Source organism: Nannobrachium achirus, assembly GCF_963921795.1.
Source record: "Nannobrachium achirus genome assembly, chromosome: 17".
Classification (NCBI taxonomy): Eukaryota; Metazoa; Chordata; class Actinopteri; order Myctophiformes; family Myctophidae; genus Nannobrachium; species Nannobrachium achirus.
Genome location: NC_137824.1, coordinates 44,354,499 through 44,381,123, shown reverse-complemented (window position 1 = coordinate 44,381,123; position 26,625 = coordinate 44,354,499). Strand labels below are relative to the sequence as shown.

General features: G+C 43.6%; 1 protein-coding gene across 1 annotated transcript; it reads left to right on the top strand.

The window, feature by feature from the left end:
• Positions 1-5,156: 5,156 nt before the first annotated feature.
• bend4 (BEN domain containing 4) lies at positions 5,157-21,477 on the top strand (the record flags this gene model as incomplete). Its single annotated transcript, XM_080745745.1, has 7 exons — positions 5,157-5,727; positions 14,118-14,491; positions 15,008-15,305; positions 17,039-17,130; positions 17,573-17,599; positions 19,475-19,715; positions 21,245-21,477. 7 exons carry the CDS (start codon positions 5,157-5,159, stop codon positions 21,475-21,477), a joined length of 1,836 nt encoding a protein of 611 aa, XP_080601871.1.
• Positions 21,478-26,625: the final 5,148 nt, after the last annotated feature.

Genomic DNA, 26,625 nt, shown 5'->3' with positions numbered 1-26,625 from the left:
TTCTGCTAATTTGGTTGGCTGCAACAGGGTGATTATTAATTAAAGTAATGGTCAGAGTATGACCAACTCGTATATTTTACTGTATATGCTGCAACGGGAAAAGTAATCACATGTTTTACTTAACTCATTCCCTGCCAGGCCCGATAGTCCCGAGATTATTCCAATGTCTTTCCCCGCCAGGCCCGATAGTCCCGAGAATTAAAAAAAAAAAATAAAAAAAAAAAAAAAAAAAATCAATTTTTTTTTTTATTTTTTATTTTTTTTGACCCCCAAAAATGGAGTAGGCATGATAGCAATCGCGAAATTGCATGTTTAACCCCCATAGCAACCCCATCTTTCAAGCATGGCAGCCATTTGGGCAGCCATCTTTGTTAAACATAGTGGCTGTTATCTCATGAATGCCTGAACGGATTTCCATTCGGATTTTTTTGTTTGAAAGCTGTGAGCAATGTGGACACACGTGGTGCATTATCTAGGCATGGGTGTGCATGATCCGTGCACACCCAATTACATGGAAGTCTATGGAGACGAATGGCAGGTGGGAGTACGGAGGTATGTTAAAATGGCGGTCAATGTGTTAAGTAAAATTATCAATATTGCAATGTAGATGTGCTCTTTTACAAGTATAGATGTCCCATATTCAAAATGTAGGCTATTTGGGTAAAGGTACAAAAGTATCGGCAATCGGCATCAAAATATATTTAAATGCCAAAAGTAACAGTACTCATTCATGCGGAATGTCCCTTCACAAGTTCAAAATATATTAAAAAATCTTTTGAAATTAGCAGGCATTGTGAGCTTGTAGATGTGCTATTTTCAAATGGCCGAAAAATGTATACGGCTGAATTGTTTTTTTGTGTGTGTTTTGTAATAATAATTAAAGTTAGTTCTAGCTAGTAACTAACGTTTTCAAATAGTGGAGTAAAAGTAGCCTACAATATTTTCCTGGAGTAGAAGTAAAAGTATTGAAAATTGGAAATACTTCACTAAAGTAAAACATACCGTAACATTGTACTTAAAGCTATACTGTGTAAGTTGCTCAACTAGTGGTCAGTAGCGTTATAGCAAACCGCGGTCGCGTCTGCTTTTTTCGGCCGTTTTTCGGCCGTTTTTCGCCGCGGACCGGGCCTTCAGACCACCGCGTCCGCCTCGCCTCGCCGAGACCTATCCATAGAGGTCTTTCGTGTCCCTCTACGAGCCTCGGTTGGGGAGATACATGCTAGACTCCTAGCCCATTGTAAACACTGCAGTGTATTTCCTGAAGAGCTCGGCAGTGTATGATCTGGGCTTTGATTGGCCGGTAGGGAGACACGTGTACAGAATGATGCATATGACGTAATTTTGCCAGGAAAAACAGCCCCGGTCACGGCCACCAGGGCTCAGTAGAACACATATAAAGAAAAGGCTTTGGGAGCTGAAATGAACAGAGTGGGTGTTCTAAAACTTTAGAGATTTAATAATTAGGACAATTTTAAGATTTGTTTTATTAAAAAAGTTACATAGTATAGCTTTAAGTACAGTATTTAAAGTTATACCATGTAACTTTTTTTATAAAACAAATCTTAAAATTGTCCTAACTGTTAAATCGCTAAAGTTTTAGAACCCCCACTCTGTTATTTTCAGCTTCTGAAGCCTTCTCTTTATATGTTTTCTATGAGTTGTGAGGGGGGGAGAATTTCCCGGCAAAATGATGTCATCTCCCACATGATACACTGCCGGCCAATCACAGCGCCGATCATACACCACTGGCCAATCACAGCGAGTCTTGCTGTCTCTAAAGGAAGTAGCTTCCCTCAGCAACTGTGTTTACATTGGTGAAGGAATCTTGCTTGCTACTCCCTCAATTCTGGTCTAAAAATGATGGGAGACGGCTCTACGGAATCGTATCGGCAAGGCGGAGGTGCTCGCGACGGCCGCGGTGGTCCGCGCCGAAAAAAGCAATACCGCTACTGACCACTAGTTGAGCAGCTTCCACAGTACAGCTTTAAGTAAATGTAGGCCTACCGGTACTTGAAGTTATTTTACACCACTGTACTGTATACATGTTGTTGTACCACGTTATTGCTTGCCAAAAAGAACAAATCTAAGAACTAAAACGTAATAGAGTGTAGATCTGTTCTTTTTGGCAAGCAATGAATAAGCCTTACTCCTGCAGCAACCATTATATATATATATATATATATATATATATATATATATATATATATATATATATATATATGAGCAATCTCTATTCACTGTCATTCTATGAGCTATCCTCTGACTTAAGGAAAGGCCTAGAGTTGGGCAAACAACAATGGACATGGTGACTGATTTGTCAAGATCTACAAGAACTACAGTATTTATTATATTGTAAAACAGCTATATATACCATGTAAAGTATAGCCTGTACTGTAGAAAAAAAACATTCTATTATTAGTCTCATATTGGAATAGAATGTGCCTGCATTTTCCATCGTTAACTTACGCACCCTGAATAAAATAACATTTGACATAGTTTCTAATATTTCTAATATGTATTCATAATTGTATCATTCTTAGCATATTTATTTGTTTATTTAAAAGCAGCAACACATGATTAACATGATAACAGCTGATTGTGTTAGCCTTGCTTTCAATCATCACCAGTTGACACCATAAACGTATGAACCATAAGATGAATACATAAAAAAAAAAGAATCCCCCTTCTATTTGACATATATGACATATTCTACCAAGCTCTGGAAGTTGAGAATATGACTAATATGTCTAATAGTCTGTCCGACAATACATGGACGATATTGGTTCATTGGCGATACGATACGATTTCATACAAAGATTTAAAATCGATATACCGTAGTAACTATCAAAGAAATTAAATCTGTGTGAAACGTGTACCGGTAAATAATCTATTATTATGGAAGTAAACGCTGTGATTATCTAGAAATAAATGGACATCATTATATTTCAACAGATCATGTATGGACAAACCTTGACATGTATGTGTCGATAGACCAAGAGTACATGGAATGGAAAGGTATAATTAGACCCTCTTTTTTCATTTTCCCTCTTAAATTTGCCAAATACAAGGCACAAATACTGAGTTTCCATACAATCAATTATTTGCATTGAAAAACGATTCGATACCGATTACCACCTTTTAAAACGCTATAGGCCTACGATACGATACGAAGCCAAAGCGGTACGATATTTTGCTTTTGCAAACGATATAGTAGATCATTGCAAATTAAAATCGATTTTTCAATTCATTTACACTAGATCGTTACGCCCCTAGTCCCTATGCATATATTTTGTAAATTATTTTGCCTTTTACAGTTGTTTAGGCTATATTTGCCAGCATCTTCTGAATAACCCAAACATATGGTAATAAGGATTTGAAATGTTGAACATTATGTTCTGTTATTTTCTATTGGTCACAATAGAGGCTACCATTTCCATTAGCCATTTCATCGGGGAAAGAAACAACGTTTAACATTAAAATTCACTGGTTATCCCATAAGAAAGCCTTAATGAAAGTGTTACTTACATGATGTGATGCTGTTAGCATCATGCCTGATTTACACACATCATGAAAATAGCAGATATACAAGCTCTGCAGCACATTTAGTATATTGCCTATTTTCGGCACACCGGCTGATGAAATATAAATCTGCCATTATTGTCTATGTAGGCTTGTTTTTATTTTTATTTATATTGGATTGTCTTCTATTGTATGTTTACTGTGTAACATGGTTGTTGTTACAATGTTTCAAAGGGGCTTTGAAGTTTGAATAAAGAGATGTTGATTAAGATTCTTTGAGGTTGATGGCTTTATCATCATCTGATGGAGTGGACACTGGACACTGGGTCATTACAGCAATACTACTACTGCCCCCCACTGGTGAGATGTCAAACCAGTCAGTCAGTCAGTCAGTCAGTCAGTCAGTCAGTCAGACAGACAGACAGACAGACAGACAGACAGACAGACAGACAGACAGACAGTCATTGAGGCAGGCCGCAGGCAGAAACTTTCACTTTGTGTTTTATTCAAATTTCTTTTAACTTAGACTTAGACAATTATTATTAATATTATTACCCTTATTATTATTAGCCTGTCAACAACACAATAAAGAGGCCCAGCCAGAACTGTATTGGTGTTCTGTGCTTGTCTTTATTCCATGATAGGATTAGGCTTTATCCTACTCAATCTGTAATTATGTGCCCATATTTCAAACACCTGACTTCAGCACCTAGCAGGCATTAAACATTTAAGTCAATATAGCCTATACTGTTAAACAGGATAGGCAGGCTTACACCTAGGTAATGATTCTTCATCTCTAATACATCCTATAGCTTTGATATAGGCCTACAAGCTAAATCCATCTTAAACATAATTTGCATCAGCAGGCCTAAATACACTTTTAGCCTAAGTTTAGGATATGCCAAATTAACTAGAAAGATTGAGTAATGTAATACAGAAAATGTTTCCCCCTTCTTTGCTTGAACTCAATAACATATTAATCCTACAAACAGTAGGCCTATAATAGGCTATTAATGGGTCTATTTGGTTCCGGGTGTTAAATCATCTGCCACTGGGTAGCATGGGTCACATTATCACGCTCAGTGCTGGCTTGGAGCTTGTCAGCGACAAAATGGCCTCTGCCATCACTGGTAGAATTTCGCTCTGTTGTTCCATTTAGCGTGCAGGCTGGGTTATATTGAGCCCGCAGCTCCAGTGTGGACACATCATCACACTGACTAGAATGAAGAGACAGACAGAGGCGCTCAAGTCCCGCCTGCCGTGTGTGTGTGTGTGTGTGTGTGTGTGTGTGTGTGTGTGTGTGTGTGTGTGTGTGTGTTTCTCCTAGTCACCATTAACGGGCCCTGTGCTGCTGTCTGGGGATTGGAGCAGGGGGCTTGTCAGTAAAGCCCACCCTTCCATTCCCCACTGTGTGTATGAGCGAGACAGACCCAAGCCAGACGGCTCGGCGACGAAAATAGACAAACCCCAGTCATCACATCACATCACACACATCAGGCCTGGCCTAGGCTGTCAGTCAGTCAGTCAGTCAGTCAGCCAGCCACACACAAGGACGCGACAATAGCGACCATACAGGACGGGACCGACCGGGGGTGTGCGTCTGTCTCTGTCTGTGTCTTGATGACACACTGGCCGCGATGGAGGGAGAGATGCAGCCCGCGGACGAAGGACCCTGCGCCCCGAAGATGCCGTGCCGCCAGCTGCGGGGTCCCTACAGCACCCTCAAGCCCTTCCAGCACAGCAAGAGGTCCGCCGCCGCGGGCAGCGGCGGCAGGTCGCGCTTCGACAGATCCGCCGTGGTCGAGGTGCCTCTGTTCGGTGACGGCGGCGGACACCACTTCACCTACCACCCCGGGCAGCCCCATCCCTTCCAGCCGCATCACCATCAACACGCAGCGGCGGCGGCGGCGGCAGCGTCGCCCCGGCTCCAGCAGCAGCACGAAAGTGCCGCCACCACCAGCAGCAGCACAGCGACCATCAGCAGCAGTCAGCAGCATCAGCAGCATCAACAACAGCACCGCTTCCCCTGTGACAACAGGCCCAGTAGCAGCAGAGCGGTGGCCACATCCAGCAGCGTAGCAGCATCACTTGGCTGCAGCCAGCAGCAGCAGAGACGGGCCAGCAGCAGCCTGCCCTCAGCGGGGAGCCCAAGTGGAAGAGCCGCGCTCAACCACGAGTCGCCGGACTGCACGTACGGTATAAGCTCAGGTTGGTTTCAAAACTCTCTTTGAAAAGAGTCTGTGATGCGACTATTACATGTCTTGGTGTCTCCTTAAACGTAGGGCAGTTATAGCAATGGTTCTCAAACATATTCACGGGAACCCCTCCATACGAGAACATTAATGTTTCCAAGATTTGTTGGGGGGAAAAGCAGATCATCTACCAGCTAAGGCATGCCATCGTGGCACGTTGTGGGCTGGTAGATCGGTTATTTCCACATATCCAAGGTATATAGGGTTAAAGTGGTTAAGTTAATGACATGGAATTTAATGGTTGATTGATTGATTGATTGATTGATTGATTGATTGATTGATTGAGGATTCTATTAGAGGTTTAGGCTACATAGGAAAAGGTAGGCTAGCACACCACACAAACAAATATTATTGGCTTGTTTACATTGGGGTCCCAGCCCCCCAGGGTCCATCTCTTTACATGATACTTCTTGAATTCTGTACAACTATTTGACACATGTGTTTTCCCATTTGACATGGCTGTAGACCCTGACCAGACAGAAGTTCACAGAATGTTCACAGATACTAGACCTTTGTGTTCAGACATGGCTTGTTTTAATGATTGTTAACATTCCAAAGGCCTTTATTCAGCAACATATGGAAAAATACCATATCACGATATTTTCCCAAGCTGTATCACGATACACGATTTTATCACGATTCTTTTTCATGTTGGTTTTTATGGTTATTTTTCAAGGTACTTGACAAAAACTAGACTCTCTGGGTTCCTTTTGGGAGGTCTAAATTGAACTTTACAAGTATGTAACTCTGACAGTATACAAATGAAACCAAATGGACCCTTACACGTCCATTTGGTTTCATTTGTATACTGTCAGAGTCAAGTGGAGACCTTGACATTTTAAAGTTTGAGTACTGATTTAGACCAAAATGCAACTTTAAATTGAATTCTGCAATAAATCTCTGTATTAACGATTAAACAGGATGTTTTACAAGGCTCCCTCTATTGTATCACAATATATACGATACTTCTGAAAATGCATATCGTGGAGACATTGTATCGTCTCAACGATAATTATCACCATATCGCCCCTAATGCCATATGCTGAGAACATCTCCTACATGCATAGTACATTAGCTAGCCTATTCTTTCCCATTTTCTCTCTCTCTGCATCGATTGGTCTGAGAGCGAGAGCAGTGAGGATGGAAACTACAGTGTTTATGCATGCTGAAATCCATAATTAGATTGTGTGTGTGTGTGTGTGTGTGTGTGTGTGTGTGTGTGTGTGTGTGTGTGTGTGTGTGTGTGTGTGTGTGTGTGTGAAGAGAGAGAGAGAGAGAGAGAGAGAGAGAGAGAGACTGTTGCAGTGTGTGCACATGCATGCTTCCGCTGTGTGTGCATGTACTGTACATGCCTCATTTTATTTCATACTAGAGGTTTTCGCCCGCTCCTCATTTAAAAGATTCTCTGTATTGGCGATATGAGCTTCTAGTTTGTCTATGTTATGTTCTGTTTCGTGTTTGATGATGCAAGACCTTTGACATATACTGTTTTTTGTATGGGGCTCATTTTCATTAAATGTGAATCCATGTCTTTCAACGTACTCCTTTAATTCAATTTTCAATCTTTTTTTTTCTGCACTTATACTTTTGATGTGCGTTCGAAATCATGTGTTCATCCCGTGAGGTTTGACCAATCCACAAATCAACTCCACCCATTTAATTATGATATGATGTCACATAAAGCTTGAAACATTCTGGAGATTGGCCCATTTATAGTCTGGTTGGCTGAAATGTCATGTGAAGCTCACCAATCCACCAATGCCCAAGGTTTTTGGACATGCCTATTTATTAGACGGCCCCTCTTGTGGCCTTTATACAGTATATGGCCTGGGACGTGAACTGGGTGACGTCATCACCCGATTGACTCTGTGTCTTTCCAAGGGTTTTCCCATTGGATGACATCACCGTGTGTTTTCTCAAGGGTTTTCCCATTGAATGATGTCAGCGCAGACACGCGGACGCAGACACGCGGACGCAGACACGCAGACGAATGTTTCCCTAATTTATAGATAGATAGATTGTTCATTCAAGGTGTTCTATGCTTAGAATAATGGATAGGCCTACCTGAGAACAAGGCTGGGTCCATCATGGAAATGTTTCCATAAACTTATTCGAATTAGGGAAGCGAATTATCAGAAATACGCATTAAGACAAAGCGAATTTTGCATGTTTCCATTTGCGGGTGTCATTCGAATTAACGACATCGCATGAGTTGATCGGGCAGATTTTTTCAGACCGAACCTGAGCACTGCACGTCTGACTGCTGTGACTCGGTCGCTGTCTAGTAGTGGGAAGAAAGGGTTATCAATCATCATGGCCACAAATAACTTTTAAATATCTTACAATTGGCGACAAGTCTCTTACGAAATTGGCAAGAGTTCCTCTCAATACGTAAAGCTATACAACCTCTCCATCATCGGCAATAGGATGTGTGTGTTCCCCACACTCCCGCGCCCCCACCGTTGCGCTCAGGTTCACCGGGAAAACGGAAACTGTGGTTGCGTCACTGCACAGTGCTCATCCTGCAAGTTTCAGCGTTCTCTGGAAGGTGGCCAATCCGCAAGCTCACAACGCGGTGCGGAGACGCGGATGCGAGCTGCTGTGAGCTTGTAGATCGGCCACTTTTGGCGTGTGATGAGGAAGGGTTAGCTTGACTCCGGGAGGTGAAAACCGGAGGAATTTCAAACAACCGGTTTGTTTTGTGGGCTAACGGAAACCTCATTATGTCCAAAACTGTTACTTTTCTGGATTAAAATAATAATAATAATTAAAAATATATATACTGTAGTGTGATCAAGTAATACCAATAATAACAACTGTCCTTCTATAGCACTATATGACAGTATAATGACATGAAATGCCATTTCATGTCATTTACAGAGCAAAAAATAAGAACAACTGCTTTACAAATGATAAAAAATAAAGCAGAAAATAAAATAAACCAGTAAGACTCCCTAATCGGGAGATAAGCGACCGTAGGTCACATGTATACACAAAGAGTAGGGAGCAGTGTCCCCAAAAAATGTGGACGGATCCATGTTGATGACATGAGTGTAGACATACTGTGTAGCGATTTGCGTGATTTTAGGGCAAAAATTGGAGGAGCAGTGTCCAAAAATGTGCTTTCAAAAATCGGCCTGAAGGTGGCGCTAGAAGAGGGCCATGTGAGAAATGAGGGGTGGGGTCTCCGCGCCGCCGAGGCGGACGAATAGGTACCGGCCCCGGCTCTCCCGGTCGCTCCTTGCCCAAGTTACGGCATTTTATGTGCGCTGCAGTGGCAGGGGGTCCTCCACTGGGGGCGCCACCACTTTTGCATCCGTTCTGGAGCACAAGGAGTCGGTGGTCCCCGGGAATTCCCCGTGAGCAGCCCCGTTGGGGTGGTCATTTGGTCATTTTTGCACATTTGGAAATGTTTTACATCTGGGGGTCCCCCAGGGACCTGGGGGTCCCTGGAGCTCCGGGGGTCCTTGGAGGTTTTAGTTTGGCAGGTAAGGAGTGTGTGTGCAAAATCTGGCATGGATCGGGGCAACGATTGCGGAGATATGAGCAGGGCAAAAGTGTGACGTGTGACGTGTGACGGACTGACGTGTGACGTGTGACGTGTGACGGACTGACGCACGGACACCTGGTGGAGCTTTCTGTAGTAAATGCGACCTACGGTCGCAACAAATAAAACAACTCTAAAAAACGTAAAAAAGTGCATTCAAACAAGAAAAATGTTTAAATCTAAAGGGAGACACATTAACTTATAGGGTGTGCCAAATGTAGTTCTAAGAGCGGCCATTTCTTGGGTCAACACAGCCTTACACAGGTGTTCTGATTGGAGTAAAGCATTAGTTCTATGCAATCAAACAATTGAAACACCTGTGTTTTTACCCAAAAGATGGCCGCTAAGGACTACAATTGCGTCACCGTTGGCACACACTATAGGGATCTACAAAAGATCAAACCATGAACCTATAGGGATCAAGAAAAGATCAAATGTCATAAAGATCTAAGGCTCAAACTTAGAAAAACAAGTAATTTTCAAAACAACAAATAACGATGAAACCAGAAAAAAATGAGGACATGAATAGCAGCAGAGAATTAAAGATGGGGTGCCATGATTTCTTTCCCTCTTACAACATAATCATTTTGATTTGTTTAAATAAGACATTAAATACATACGTATTATACAATTTTGATTATTCGATTAACCCACATGAGCAAGATTAAGTCGGTTATGGTTTCTAAATGTTGGTTTCAAAATGTTTTTGTTTAATTGCTCAGCCCTGTAGGTGTACAATCTTCTGTTACATATGTATTGGTAAGAAAACAACAACGCAACTGATCACAGCTCTCTCCTCTACAATTTTGACATCTTGTTCATGTTATGAGGGGGGGGGGGGGGGGGCAGAGGAAAAGAGGGGGATGGGGAGGGTATTGGAAGATCCAAGGACCCATGCAGCCGCGAGTTCAGCGTGCAATAATGCAAATTGCATTTAAAAGCCGTCCCAAAGAGTTGTGATTAAAATAAATGGGGCTCATAAATTCGCCTCCGCCAAGCATGTTGTTTTTAATGAAATTTTACGAGGCTCTCTCTGAGGCGCGCAGTGCCATGGAACCGGGGCGAGAGGAGGAGGGGGGAGGGGGGACGAAGGCGAATGATATCAGATACATCTCCACGGGTAAACAGAGACAGCAGTGCATATTAATAAATGCGACACACATCTGTGCCAGGCCGATAGACACGTCTCAGTGACTGGCACAGCCCATGTTGTGTGTGTGTGTGTGTGTGTGTGTGTGTGTGTGTGTGTGTGTGTGTGAGAGAGAGTGCATGCGTGCGTGTGTGTATACTTGTATTACTATACTTGTGAGGGCTAAATGGACTTTGTTTTATCAGTTTATTGTTACAGTTTACAGTTTACAGTTTAGGCATTTAGCAGACGCTTTTAATCCAAAGCGATTTACAATAAGCAGATAAAACATCACAATAATAAACAAGATAATATGTCAGTACATCAACAGCAATATAACAAATGCAAATGGATATCTATCTAGAAAACGAAATAATCAGTCAAGAAAAACCTAAAAACAAATGCTTGTTACTACACTTTTTGTGTTTTTTTCATACATCAACGCCCCTTCTTGATCATACTGCAGCCTCGCACAAAAGTGTCGGCTATTTCGAGCTTGCAGATCCACCACTTTTGATATTTTTGAATTTGAACCGGTATGAGGTTTCCACCTCGACAGAGACGATAATAGTAGAATTTGAGAAATAGACGTTGTGAGGACATTATTCCTGTTCCTCACAGGAGTTTTGGTTGTTTTATGGTTAAAATAAATACCTAAATAATAATTATAATAATAACAATAATTTGTTAGTTGCACACCTGTGATGCACATTTCCCAGACACCGAAAATAGCAGATTATTCAAGCTGACAAGAATGACATTTTTCAGGAAGAATTTCATTTTTCAGGAAGAATAACTATCACATTCTTGTAGATCAGCTATCTTCAGCTTTTAGGAAGAAAATTGCAAAAATTACATTCATAAAATCGCCCTCTTAAGACAATAACAAGTATAGTCATTCAAATGCCTCTGATTATGAGCAAGCGATAAAGCGGACGTGAAGCCTCTTCCCCACTTCTGTTTCGTCTTTACAGTCACGCAAATATGCCCTTATATAAATCAAAACCATCAAAGCATGCTTGCTGCTTAGCAAAATGGAAATTTAAAGATATTGATATAACATTAGAATATAATATTTGGGAATCACTGGTTTAGGTGTTTGGTTTAATCTTTGTTTTCACTGACGTTAAGCTTTCGTGTGTCACTCAGAACATTGGGTCTGATCAATTTAGTTTTTTCACTTAAACAGAGCTGCGCCTCAACTTGCTCACTGTGAGCCTCTCACTTGTGGAGAGGCTCGAGTTTGACAATACTTCTGGGGTGTTAGCAGGTTGTGATATATTTTCATGGATCTCAGTAGCCTATCTCATATCATATCTCTCGTATCAGCAAGATGCATCCATGACACCGTTCACAGGCTGTTTGTTGAGAGCCTCCGTTTCATGTGTTGCGACAGTTTCATTACATACGGTAGATTGACTTTTTGCTGTTGTCATATGAAAGCTTCTTAAACTTCAAGTTAAGTTTATGTGGAAAAGGGTCCTCCCCTGACAGTGCAGCAGGGAGTGGAGAGCCAGCGTGAACGGTCTGTCTCAGTGTGGACACTGCCACACTAGTCTAGCCAGACAACTATTCCACTATCTCCGAATGCTTTATAGAGTCTGGAACTACTGGTACAGCTCCCGAAAGCCGAGTAATGGAAGTAGTCACTAATGCAATTGTAGTCCCATTGGAAACATAACAGAAGCACACTAGCACAGACAGATTCATTTGAGTGGCATATTATACGTGTATAGTTTAAAAAACATTTGAAAACATCATGGAAGTAACACCAACAACACCATAAAGTAACACTAACGCCCCCAAAAATATTGAAAGAAGACATAATGCTTCCAGTAGGACTTGTTTTCGCTACTGCACCAAGGGAGCGGGTGCGTCACATCCTACTCATGATTAGAACCCAGACTTTATGACGGGAACATTTGCAAATTGTCGGAGTCAACTGTCTGGCCACGCAAGACTACTGCCACAGAAACACAATTCCTCACTCTTTTCTCTCCTTCCATCATCCTTGTCTCTGCAGACCGGTCTGGCCCCAAGCACTGGGTGGACGTTTTGCAGAAACCAAAAAGTGGAAGAGCCAATCAGAGTCTGTGCTCAGGGCCCTGTGATTGACAGAAGCTCATTGGCTTTTCCACTTCATAGGTCTTCTGCCAAACGCCCACCCAGCGTTTGGGGCCAGACCGGTCTGCAGAAGACCCATGGAATGCTTCCTTTAAAACAGGCCTGAAAATCTACCTTTCAGGAGTCCATAGGGAGAGGTAAATATTCACTCCTCCCTCAGACAGACGCTCACAGCCCCTTCCGCCCCTACTCTGTAGTGTTTTATATTCTTTTTTTTTTTATCCCACGATTTTGCAACCCATTTTTTCACCCAGTGCCAATTGCCTATGTAATCCTGGGCTCTGCTCTCCCTCTGCCGTGCCTGGGGAGACAACGGACTGACCTCATGCTTCCTTCAATGCATGAGTAGTCCAAGTTGTTTCTTTTCACCTGACAGGGGGGATTTCCCTGGGATGGACGTAGCGCGTGGAAGGAACACGTTATTCCAACCAGTTCCTTTCCCCTCCATCAAGCGCCCCGGCTGGCCAGGGGGAGGCATTATTGAGACCAGGATTACTGCATGTTTTTGTGAGGGTATCAACCCTAGGAGACACGGGGAGAACATGCAAACTCCACACAGAAAGTGTTTTATATTCTGTGATGATATTGAATCTTGTTATTTTTTTTTATGTCATGTTTTATGAATTGAATACATACATGGAAACAATGTGTTATCCTTTTAGACCAAGTGCTCGACTGTTTTGTTGTTTGCATTTCTGTCTAATAAAGTATTCAATCAATCAATTAAACATGAAAATGTGTTTTTAAAGGACCTACACCATGAATTTTCACTTTTTCTATTTTAAAACCTTTTTTTGGGGTCCCACTGGCACCTTCTATCCTCACAAAGTCCTATTTCTGTACATTGTGTCTTTCTCTGGTTTTGGGAAGACAGAGATGAAAAGCTTTCCACAGGTTCTCAGAACAGTGCTGTTCTGAGAGTTGACGCATGTGACGTCACACGCGTTTCCCGTTTTTTTTTCAAAAAAATTTTTTTTCAAAAAGTTTTTTTTTTTCAAAAAATTTTTTTTTTCAAAAAAAATTTTTTTTTGACAATTTTTTTTTTTTTTAATTTTTCAAAAAAAAATTTTTTTTTTCAAAAACTGTCAAAAAGTAAAAAAAAAATCAAAACATTTTTTTTTTTCAAACTTTTTTCAAAATTTTTTTTCAAAAAACTTTTTTTCAAAAACTTTTTTTTTCAAAAAACTTTTTTTTAAAAAACTTTTTTTTTTCAAAAACTTTTTTTTTTTCAAAACACTTTCAAAAAACTTTTTTTTTCAAAAAACTTCTTTTTTTTCTGGAAAAACCCCACTAGATGCGCCCCTGAGCAAACAGAGGCCGTTTTGGTATTGCAGCTGGAGAGCCTCATTATAGTAGAGCTAGAACAAACAAAAAGAATGGTCAGACTGTTTGTTGAGGGTTAAAACCTGTCTAAGACTCAATTTTGAGCATATATTTATACAAAAAATATAGTTTTAAAAGCATGGTGTAGGCCCTTTAAGCATAAAAGAAAAAAAAGAAAGCCAACACCTAACACCCCCACATCTTCCACACATTCTTCCCGCAGAGAATCGTCTGATCTTGGACGCCTTCGCCCAGCAGTGCAGCCGAGTCCTCAGCCTCCTGAACAATGGCCGCCTCCTGGAGCCTCCCCCCTCCTCCCCGGCAGCGGTCACCTCCAACATCAAGCAGGAGGACGGCAGCCCGGGGGCGGAGGGCCAGGAGGAGGCGCTCCTCCTCCCGGGGGGAGGCCACTGCTCCTCCCTGGCATCGGCGGGGGGTGGGAAGCCCCCCGGCAGGGCAGAGGAGAGCGCCTCCACCACCCAGCCGGACCAGGAGGCCCAGCGGAGCCAGTGGAACCAGCAGCAGACCTCGGCCTTCCTCCGCATCTTCACCGACTCCCTGCAGACCTACCTGCTGACGGGGCCTCAGCAGCAGCAGGTACTGCAGGGAGGATTAGGGTTGCATTGCTGATTCAATGTTTTGGGGTACGCTGTGTTAATGACGTCGCACGCGCGTCGCTTATTACAGGAGTTAACAGGTTCAGATTGAACGTATATGCAGTCCATTGATATGCATATAGGCTCATCTCTTTGTTAAATCACCCTGCCGTGACACTTAGTAATGTCGTCGAGGTGTGAATATGAGGGTTATTTTGAATCGATGCATGCGCGTAAGGCCGGGGCCTGACACTGGTCAGAAAAGATACGGGACGGTGTGTACACGCCTGACCGGACCAATGCAACACTGGGTCAGGATCCTTTAGGATCTTTAAGATTCCGGTTCCTTAATGATTTCCGCTTAACGGAATTCCAATCCCTTAACCACCACAAAATGCTTCGCATTCGAAACGTCATCAGTTTGACATCGTTTCGATGATGTTGCATGTTTCTTTTAGGCTGCAATTGCCGATAACACACTGACCAATGGTTTGTCGTCCGTCCCCTCTTATTGCAGCAGGCGCACCTGGCCATGGCAGGAGGCCTGGAGGACGCGGTGCGGTGCCCGCCGGCCGAGCCCGGCTCCGGGCTCTCTCCCGAGGGCCCCGGGGCCCTGGGGGGAGGAGGGGGAGGAGGCTGGAGCTCACCCACTCCGTCCGAGTCCTACGGCCACCCGTCGTCCACGCTGCCCGAGGAGGACGAGGAGGAGGAGGAGGAGGAGAGCTGCTGCCCGCGCTGCCTGGAGCTGGAGCAGGAGGTGCTCTCCCTGCAGCAGGAGAACGAGGAGCTGCGCAACAAGCTGGACACCGTGCCGGGTATGGGCTCTTACTGCACTGGTTCCCAAACACTGGGTATGGGTTCTTACTGCACTGGTTCCCAAACACTGGGTATGGGCTCTTACTGCACTGGTTCTCAAACACTGGGTATGGGCTCTTACTGCACTGGTTCTCAAACACTGGGTATGGGTTCTTACTGCACTGGTTCCCAAACACTGGGTATGGGCTCTTACTGCACTGGTTCTCAAACACTGGGTACAGGCTCTTACTGCACTGGTTCTCAAACACTGGGTATGGGTTCTTACTGCACTGGTTCCCAAACACTGGGTATGGGTTCTTACTGCACTGGTTCTCAAACACTGGGTACAGGCTCTTACTGCACTGGTTCTCAAACACTGGGTACAGGCTCTTACTGCACTGGTTCTCAAACACTGGGTACAGGCTCTTACTGCACTGGTTCTCAAACACTGGGTACAGGCTCTTACTGCACTGGTTCTCAAACACTGGGTACAGGCTCTTACTGCACTGGTTCTCAAACACTGGGTACAGGCTCTTACTGCACTGGTTCCCAAACACTGGGTACAGGCTCTTACTGCACTGGTTCACAAACACTGGGTACAGGCTCTTACTGCACTGGTTCACAAACACTGGGTATATGGGCTCTTACTGCACTCGTTCACAAACACTGGGTACAGGCTCTTACTGCACTGGTTCACAAACACTGGGTATGGGTTCTTACTGCACTGGTTCCCAAACACGGGGTACAGGCTCTTACTGCACTGGTTCCCAAACACTGGGTACAGGCTCGGGTATAGGTTCTTACTGCACTTCTTCCCAAACACTGGGTCGCATGGACTTACAGAGAATGTTAGAGGCAGGGACTGAAAGCTCTAAAAGGGCCTTTTGGTGAAAATTTCAAAAATAGCCCACAAGCTGAAATGAAAGGCAAGGCTTAGCCTACAAGCTCACACCGCGTTGCGCTGTGAAGCAAAGCATTGTGGAGCTTGGAGTTCGGCTATTTTCGGTGCTTGATACCACACTGAACTAAGCAAAATGAATCAAGTCAATACTTGAGATGTGCCGTATGGCATGGATTTCTACACAGAGAGTGCAATTATTTCAACACACGATGCTGCATTCAAGTTCAGGAGGCAATTCTTTTTTTTTTAAACTTTAGTCACATGCACATACAAACTTTAGTCACATGCGCATACATTCACAGGGTCAACATTACATCATTTCCATCGTCATATTAGAGTCCAAATAATTTCTCTGTGGTGTCATTCTTCTGGGTCATATAATCAGTCCATTTCTACATACATTTCCTCCACAATGCACAGCCATTGCTCACAAGTTGGGGAGTCATTTCAGGAGGCAATTCTCTTGAATGCTGCCTTCAGGTATGGCATGGAAAGGGGGCGTTTGCATTTCTTTCACCATAGTGAAAACTGCATTCCTTTCTGGAGAGGGCACTTTTTATAGACTGATAAAAGGGCAGGGGCTCAAGCCCCCTTTGATGTCTGTGTGCACGTGCCTGCTGTGTTGGGACCCATTTGTGGATCACAGACCGATTCTTATGGGTCTCGAGTAAAAATCGTATTTTATTTTCCTACTTGAGTACTTGAGTAAATATACTTGTTACTTTACACCACTGGTTGGCTTTCTTTGCATTTGATGTATTGATAACGTTGATGCACTGATGTAGTCCTATTACTCTTGTAAATTGTTGTCTGGTTAAATTGACCTCATCGTGTTTTTATTTCTCGTTGCAGTTCCCTGTCAGAATGTGCTGGACTACTTCAAGACGGTTCTTCAGTTCCATAACCAGCTGCTTCAGCCCATGCCAGAGGAGCAGCTCATCGAAGTGAGGAATCAGGTTTAAAAACGGTTACATTTACTGCAGTGGTTCGAGAAAGTCAAGAGACACCCACAAGATTTGTATTTTTAAAATGTTTCATACACACAAAAAGAAAAAGTAAAAGGGAAAATAAAATCACGACGCGATGCATTTTGAGGTTGTTGATCGGCTAATTTCAAACAGCTGGAGGTTGGGGTGGAGGAGGCTGCTGGCGAATGAGAGCTTTGATTGGCGTATGACAGTGTGACGTAATGACCAGCTAATACTGTATGTGAATGAGGAATGGGAAAAGAGCTGATGTCTGCATAAACTAACGCTGAAGCTTCAATTATACCTACCCTAACAAACAGTATATTATATTACAAATATTTCCATGGCATCTTCAAGTACAGTGTACAATCCAACAGCATCAACATATAGATTTAAAGAAACCCCTGTCTCTCTACAGGAAGAAGAGCGGCAGACAGTCTTTGAGGTCAGTGTTTTCACAATGTGTTGTTTACATTGAAGGCACACACACTACTCCCGTTCATGTTTCACACCGCATTTATGCATTTTGATGTTTAATGGGATGAATTACATGCCAATCCTTCATAATGCACAGGCTTTGATTTGGACTTTGTGAAAATAAGAGGTACAGTAGCTAGGTATTCCAGTGTGTGTTCTGTATGCATGTGTCGCAGGGACGGACTGGGACTAAAATTCAGCCCTGGCATCTTGGCCAGACCAGCCCCCACAACCAACGCGCGCGAAGATACTCTACCGGTCGAGGGCGGCACATATAAATACACAAGTGTTTAATACCACAACTTTTACAGACAACAAATAATAACTACACAACTACACAATCCATAAATTGTATATAATACAGTTCTCACCACCAAACAGCGGAGTATGAACATGATTAGTGCCAAAATGTGGCAGAACTTTGGCTATTTTCTTTATTTATTTATCTTTACACCAGCCCCCCCAGCCCCCTAGCCTACCAGCCCACCGGGCAAATGCCCTGTATGCCAGATGGCCAGCCCGCCCCTGATGTGTCGCAAAATGTCCCTGTTGAGTTGAAACCTTGTTCTAAATTCAAATTTAAAAATAGCGACAAATAAGCAGATCAACCAGCTCACCAGCATCACTTCATGCTGCGTTTCGAGCTTGTAGATCTGCTATTTTGGTGTGTGACACTGTAGTATGATCAAGTAGGGCGTTCGTTTACGTAAAGAAAAACAAAACATAATACGTTAGAATATGGAGTGAAGAGGTTTCCCACCAGCAACGAAAAGGTATCAGTTTCGGAAGAGTAGCGGATTCAGGCTGGTGTGTTGAAAGTCACTCCATGTTCGTATGAATGAGAAATGGCAAGACTTGGCCTGGTCCGTCTCCCTAGAGCACAGGCAGCTTACTGACCAAACGCTCAGTACAGCTATATGAACGTTTTATTTTTATTTTTTATCCAGAAATAGGTTATGTAGTAACCTAAAAATAGATGTATTTAATACATACAGCTGCTATTTTAGATGTTAGATTCCCAAACGACCTGTTCTCAGCCAAAGCAGGCTGACCAGTGGAGCTTCCCAGTTGGGTCTGGTCTGGTTACCTGGAACTTCACAGGTTCTTGAAAGTTCTTGTTTCTGGAAAGTTCTGGTTCTAGTTCTGGGTTGGCCCTACAGTGGAAAGACGCCTTATGTGTGCACGTGCCTGACTAGGGACTACCTGCTCTTCATCTTTGTGTGGTGTTTCCTCTGGTTTCCAGGGCAGCAAACAGCTCCTGGGGCAGGGACGTGCTGGCCATTGGGAAAAGCGGGACAACTCCCGAACGGCCGGTTCATTCCCGGCCGGTCCAGGCTGGCCTTTGGGAACAAATTAAAAATAAAATGTCGGCCTTCGTTCCATTTTGGGGGCTGGGCGTGCAACAAAGTAAATCGTCACTGTCGGACAGAAACCTAGTATCTCCAAGTTTCAAATGTATACATTTTTTCGCAAAGCAAAGCCCTGCTTCATCATACAAGGCTGTTGCACAAAAGTAGTGAAAACAGCAGATCTACAAGCACACAACGCCTCGCGGTGCGAGGCGTTGTGTGCTTGTAGATCGGCTGTTTTCACTAGTTTAAATCAACAACAAAATATAACTCATGTACAGTAATTGGCCCACTGCTGGCTTGTCACTTGTCATGATCTGAAATGGCAAATCTCTGAGTAGCAGCAGCGCTATAGAGAGAGAGATCTCTCTATAGCGGGCAATGAGGGCCTCTCCAACTCTTTTTCCCGGGCTGAATCAGGGGCCCAGCACGTCCCTGTCCTGGGGAACTACCCGCTCTTCATCTCTTTGTGTGGTGTTTCCTCTGGTTTCCAGGGCAGCAAACAGCTCCTGGGGAACTACCCGCTCTTCATCTCCAACAAGCAGTGGGACGAGGCGGTCAACTCCTCCAAGAAGGACGGCCGCCGGCTGCTGCGCTACCTGATCCGCTTCGTGTTCACCACGGACGAGCTCAAGTACTCGTGCGGCCTGGGCAAGAGGAAGCGCTCCGTCCACTCCGGGGAGCCCGGCGTGGAGCGGCGGCCGCTCAACCCCGTCAAAGTCAGCTGCCTCAGAGGTACGGTGCACGACCGAATCCAGTGTTCCGTGGCGGCGGTCTTCGACATTTTCAGGCCAAAGGACCCCTTAGTTGAGAGAGAGAGATGAAGCAGGGACCCCCCGCGCAACCTTATCATAGATCCCATATAGTTTCATTGTTTGACAGCACGATCGTCAGTGTTTTTTTGGATTCATGTCAATTTGTGTTTTCAGATGTTTAACCACTTGAACCGTCAATACTTAATAAATGTAACCTTTCACAATGGGTGCGTTTGGAAATGTGCTGGTGTGCCATGTTGTCGTTTGTTTATTCGGTGCACTTGGATGCGTTGTCGTTCGGAAATCCAGTGCGCTGTGCACCCGGTGTGCTGAGTGCGCGCACTGAACGACCCTACTCAGAAATTGGGGTTTGACGGTGCGGTGCGTCAGTGCAGACTTTTGATTGGTTAGTTTTCATGGCGCTGTCTCGTGCTTCTCAGCTGTGAACAATGGTGTAAGAAATTATAACAAAATGCACTATTTGCGGCTTGATAGGTCCTTTGGGCTTTATTGTTACACACGCCTCAACATGTAAACTAACTGCAGGTTAGCAGGTAGGCCAATGTTATGAATTAAATTACCTATCAATAGCAACGTTACGTTAGAAACTGCTGCCTTTAAGAACGTTTTCCGACTGAAAAAGGGCTCAGCTGCCTCTTAACTGGTCGTTCGTAAATAAGCCACACTGAATGCACTCTACAACGTCACCGCCCACAGCACTCACTACTCTGAGCACACACCTGGTGCGCATTTCGGAACGCACCCTCTGTACTTAGTCTGTTCTTTTTCCCCTCTACACCAAAGCTCTTTGCTGAAAATAGCCGATCTACAAGCTCACAACGCCTTATGAGCTTGTAGATCTGCTATTTTTGGCTAAAATTCTCAGTATATGGACACTAGGCTTAAAGTGGTTAATATAAACTTTCTATCACTCAAAGATTTGGAGGACCCCCTGTAGTAACCCCTAGGGGTCCCGGACCCCCTGTTGAAGACCCATGTTCTATGGCTTTAATGTTAAACTGCATGCAGTGCAGCATTTTTCCCCCACTCCTTCTTTTACCCCCAAACTACTTTTGGTACATTTTGATGCGACCTAGCGTTTGCCAACGAGTCTGAGCACAACGGTGGGGGCCGGTGGGCAAGGAGGGTCGCGAAATCACTGGCTTTTCCCCTTTGTTGCCTCCTCGTTACTGTGCAGTATGTTATTTACACATTTCTTGTTTGTCGTCTCCGTCTTTGTTTGTTGTTCTCCGTCATGGCTCTACTGTATGTATATCGTCACTGTTGGGCAGAAACCTCGTATCTCAACCTTGTATATCAAATGTGTACGTTCTATCGCGAAGTAAAGCCCTGCTTCATGGTGCGAGGCGTTGTGTGCTTGTAGATCGGCAGTTTTCCCTAGTTCTTTTTTTTTTTTCAAATGATAAATACAAAACAAACAGTTTTAGACATACAAGGTTTCCACCCGACAACGACAATATGTTTTTATTTCTTTCACCGTCACTGCAGAGTTCATCCGGATGCACTGTGCCTCCAACCCGGACTGGTGGATGCCCAGCGAGGAGCAGATCAACAAGGTGTTCAGCGACGCGGTGGGGCACGCGCGCCAGGGCCGCGCCGTGGGCACCTTCCTGGGCAGCAGCGGCAGCAGCACCAGCAGCCTCTACATGGAGGCCTTCGACGGGCACCTCTCCCAGGATGAACTGTACCTGAAAGGCTGCCAAAATGGCCAGGCGGACTGAAGGTGAACGTGTCACGTTAAAGAAAAAGAGAGACGGTGGTTTCCCCGTCCTAGAGGTCCTTGAAGGGGTCCCCGGGGGTCCTCAGACGAAATGAGTCATAGTAAAGGAACCAAATGGACCTTTACCGTATCTGTAAAAGGATCATTTACACCAAGCATGTTAACTAAAACGATGATTATGTGAGCTAGCCTGGCATGGCCAGACTAATATCCCTGCGTAGATATTAGTCTGGAATCTCTGTGTGGAACCTGCATTTCCAAGGTGCGAATTAAAACCAAAATGCCTCTGGTGACAAACCCGCCCCATATTTGCATACTTGCCCTGAACTGGGAACCAAAGTGGGGTGTGTCACTATGCTACAGGTCGCTTAGATGCAGATGCGATATAAACATTGGCAAAAGAAAGAGGAAAGATCATTAAAGAAAAGAAAAGGGAACTGTGACGACAGGTCATATTCTACACATTGCTGGACAGGCCTGGAACCGAGCCTGGAAAATGGCAGCCATGCTGTGGTCCACCAGCTAGCGTTAGCTATTCATAATTGTCTCCTCCATCTCATCTCGTTAATAACGGCTGTCAAATGTTTCTATCATTCGTAAAGATCGCTCTGAAAGTGATCCAAACGTTATTGTATGGTTGCATTGTGGACCATTCACTTCACAGTTGAAAAGTTTATTTTAAATGTCATAGCCATAGTCATCGTTATAGTTATCGTGCTTGAGGTGAAGGGCTCTTCATTCTGAGTGTGTACGAATGGAACCAAATGGGTCCATTTGGTTCCATTTGTACACTGTCAGAATTATGGGGGGTGGTCCGTGTAGCAAACTGGGGTCCTTGAAATTAGGGCGTTTGAGAACCATTGACGTAGCACTCCCACCCCCCAAAAATAACACTGCACAGGCAAAATAAAACATTCCATTGGAAGTAAACCATAGGGAAGGGAACACAGAGCTGCCGTAATCCGCTTTTCAGAGCAGTTGTCAAACAGGTGTCATGTTGTTTTTTTAGCATTTCTTCCATTTCTTACCAGCATGGATTTGGTTGATCAAAATGAAGACGCTGTAAAGGCAGTGGCGTGTCCAGAATCTTTTGACTGGGGGTGGTATATCGGGGCCTCGCACACAGGCACACACCGTGTCCATACGTAACCATCCATTCCGCGCCAACCTCGCGTTCAGCCCCTCGCCACATACACACACGCTATGTGTGTTTTTGTTTGGTTTTGTTGTTTTTTTTTAGAAAAAAAGGAAAAGCTTTTTTTGTTCCTTTAACGCCATCGACGTGTCAGGTGACATCCATAGGCTAGCGAAGTGCACCATCCAGCGTCAAAACACTGTAACTCGTCAAACTCGTCCTGTGGCGGTAAATTAGTTAATAACTAACATTACAGTGTCTTGCCGTTTATATTTTTTCTTATTACTTAGCCTGTATTTTTCTATTTTACAAATCATTCCAAGACGGCATTTTCTTTCTTAAATGACAGAACAGAACAGATATTAAGGTTTCATTTAAAAGACACTGCCAGTGGCAACACATGTGTGGCACCATACAAATGTAATATTTAGGTGCATTCCAGGGGTGGCCTGTCCTGTGCCACCTGAAAGAATCTTCCTCCTAGTATAATCATAATACCTGATCATCATGTTTCAGGGGAGACAAAAATCATGGCACTGCATCTTTAATAACACAATCTTCCGAGGTTGAGCCATACCGATTGCAGCCCACATGTCCTGCTGGTGGATTCTTTTTTTATTGGCTGTCAAATGGTTCTATCATTTGTAAAAGTCGCTCTGAAAGTAATTCAAACGTTATAGTTGATGACTATCGACGTTATGGTTGCGTTGTTGACCATTCACTTCACATCTCATTCCAGGGGTGGCCTGTCCTGTGGCACCTGAGTCCCCCCCCCGGACTCTGCCTAAAGGGCTGATCCACACCAAGTGCTGTAATTATAGAAGTGTTGTAGTTCTAGTTGGGTGCCATCCACTTCTACATTTATAGTTCTCGGTGTGTGTAACGGCCCTTAAGACTCCCTTAGGGGGGCGTTAACCACTTGAACCCCAGCCTGCGGGGAAAGCTTTTGCGGAAAATTGCCAATAACAACAGCCATATTATTGGGCCCCTTCCTTACTTCCTTCACAGGTGTCACCAATGATTCTGATTAAGGCTCTGTTTAATGCTCTGTTCCATTTTGTGTGACACAGTAGGTTCTTAAACGTTTTGATTTTAAGGACCACACATTTGTACACTCTCAGAGTTACAGACCCATAAGGAACCGCTCCAAGGACACTTGAGGGCCTTTTTCACCGGCAAAGAACCGGTTTCGAAGTTCTTTTTCCCACCTATGGGATGGCAACTTTCTTGGAACCTTGGTTCGCTCTTGCAAACCGGCCGCAAACCAACTGTTACGGTTCGGAACCAACTCGGTTCTTGTTGGATTTTGCCGGTGGAAAAGGCTCCTTAGAGACCCACTGGTGTAGCGGAGAGTTTCCAGTGAGCCAACATGCACAATGTCAGCACCCTGACTCTGTTTGACCAGAATCAGTACCATTGGTAACACCTGTGAAGGAAGGGGCCCAATTTCTTTCCAATATGGCTGCTGTGCATAGAGCCTATTGACAAGCTCACAGGGGCCTTTTCCACCGGCAAAGGACCGGCTCTGGTTCTTTCTCCCGCCTATGGGATGAACCAGAGGTGTGCTTTTCCACCGAGAACCGGAGTTGGTTCCGAACCGTAAAAGTTGGTTCCGAACGGGAACCACAAAATCCTTGGTTCCTGTGGTTCAACCATGGTTCAATCTGGTGGAAACGCAAGCCGGTTCGCAAGAACGAACCAAGGTTCCAAGAAAGTTGAACCGGCACTGGTTCTGGAACCAAGGTTCTTTTGGTGGAAAAGGCCCCTGACAGTGTGTTGCACACTTTCCCCACAATAACATAAAACATAAAATACCCTAGTACTGAAGATCCCTGAGGGACTCTGGTGGTTAAGGCTCTCTTAGGGTGCATTAAATGTCACATTGTAAAAAAAAACGAGTCTTCCATTTTGTATACCTTTTTCAGTGGGTTGGTCTTTATTATTAGGCATACAGTACCAGTGCCCATATTAAGTGTGTGGGATGAATTATGCAACCTACTGTAACCTCTTTGAGACAAGACTGTTTCTTGTTCATTCCCGCATTACATGGTCAGAGTTTAAAAAGAAAAATGTAAATTAGATGTAGACAAAAAATATATGAGCTATTCCTATTTGAATGTTGCCCAGTCAAGCTTTTGAGAAAACGTCCTTGAAGGGTTTTGATAGGGCGCCCCGTGTTCAACCACTGCCATTATGGAAAGTGACTGTGTCCATGAAATGACATATCGTTGGCTAAGCCAGGGGTTCCCAAACCTTTTTGTCTCAGGGCACCCCATAAATATTTTTTTAATCCGAGGCACCCCTACATTATAATTTTCACTCCCAGCACCTTATATTTATAGCATATCGTCATTGTCGGGTGGAAACCTTGTATGTCCAAAACCGTTTGTTTTGTATTTATCATCTATAAAATGTACTAAATTAGTGAAAACAGCAGATCTACAAGCACACAACGCCTTGCATCGCGAGGCGTTGTGTGCTTGAAGATCGTCTGTTTTCACTAGTTTTGTGCAACAGTCTTGTATGATGACAGGACAATATTTGAATGATTATGTTGCGAGGAAAACGTTGAGATGATAGCCATTTTGGTTAGAACTGACTGAAAATAACTTTGAACTTAAAGTTTAAAATGATACTAAATATTCAAGTGTCCAAATAAATTCCAAATATTATCAAATTATCTCGCTGCACCCCTGGACTGCCGTCACGGCACCCCAGGGTGCCCCGTCACCCACTTTGAAAACCCTGGGCTACGCATCATTAACGAGTGCCTCAGATAAGGATTTTATAACATTTTTCTTTTTAGTTAAAGAAAAACTAAAACTATAAAACTAAACTTATTTCTGCAAAAGAAACAAAACAAAATAAAACAAAAAAAAAAAGATTTCCAACACATTAAAATCCTTAATTTAACTGAGAAATGTGTTAACTCTTCTGAGTTACATTTTAACCGCGTAGATTGCTTTCTAGTGTCGTTATCGAGGATGCAAAGACCGCTGGCAAGTGGACAGTCAGATGCATACATCTTTAGTAGCCTTGATGTGCTTTGCATTTCTTTGAAATTCCACTAAGGTTCAATGAAAGTGCGTCTCTCAGTTTGCCAAATGTGTCAAATAGTTGACACTCGGAATGGATGATGGAATTCTCTGTTTCTTTAATGTTTTACAACGTTTATCTAGTTTTTAATTCACATTCCGTGCTTAAAACAAGCAGTGTTAACAATTTGAGAACTGATTTCCACGTCTCCAATGTGGTTATAGCATATATAGGCTATATAATAAGCTTAGTGTTATTAACAAAATACAACTTCTAAAAGGATGTTAGTCATCCAGCCATAATCTGCAACCCAACTAGAATTTGTGTTTTCACAAATCCTACAAAAGTCCATCCTGCATAACTTCACTGCCATGTTCTGTATATTGCCAAATATTTGGCAACATTATCAACTCGCTCACAATGTGTCGCATTGCCCTGCGTTGTGAGCTTGTAGAGCAGCTATATTCACTATTTGATATACAGCAGAATATGTTGTCTCTGTGGGGTGGAAACCTCATGTCGAAAACTGTCAAAAGTAGAAGAATAGCAGATTGGTGAGGTCAAAATGTGTGCCTTGCGCCCAGGGCAGGGCGTCACAAGGGGCGGGGAGAGAGAGAGTGGGACTGAGTTACTAGGTCCCAAGGTAAAGGGGCCTTAATTATTTTTTTTAGCTATTGAAAAATAGCAGATACAAGCTTGTAAATGTCCTGAAAATGTGTGCAAATATATTGTTTTTTTTAAGTGAACATTTGTAACTCAAACTTTGCTTCTGGGGGGTCCCTGGAGCTAAATATTACGAGAAGGGGGTCCGTGGCCAAACACATATCATTTTGGGGATCGTTCTCATGAAAAGGTTTGAGCACCATGGACATAGAAACATAGGTCTTTCAAAAAACCTTTGAAATATTCAAAGATCTACAAGCTCGCAGCGCGGCACTCGATGCTGCGCTGTGAGCTTGTATATCTGCTATACCCAGG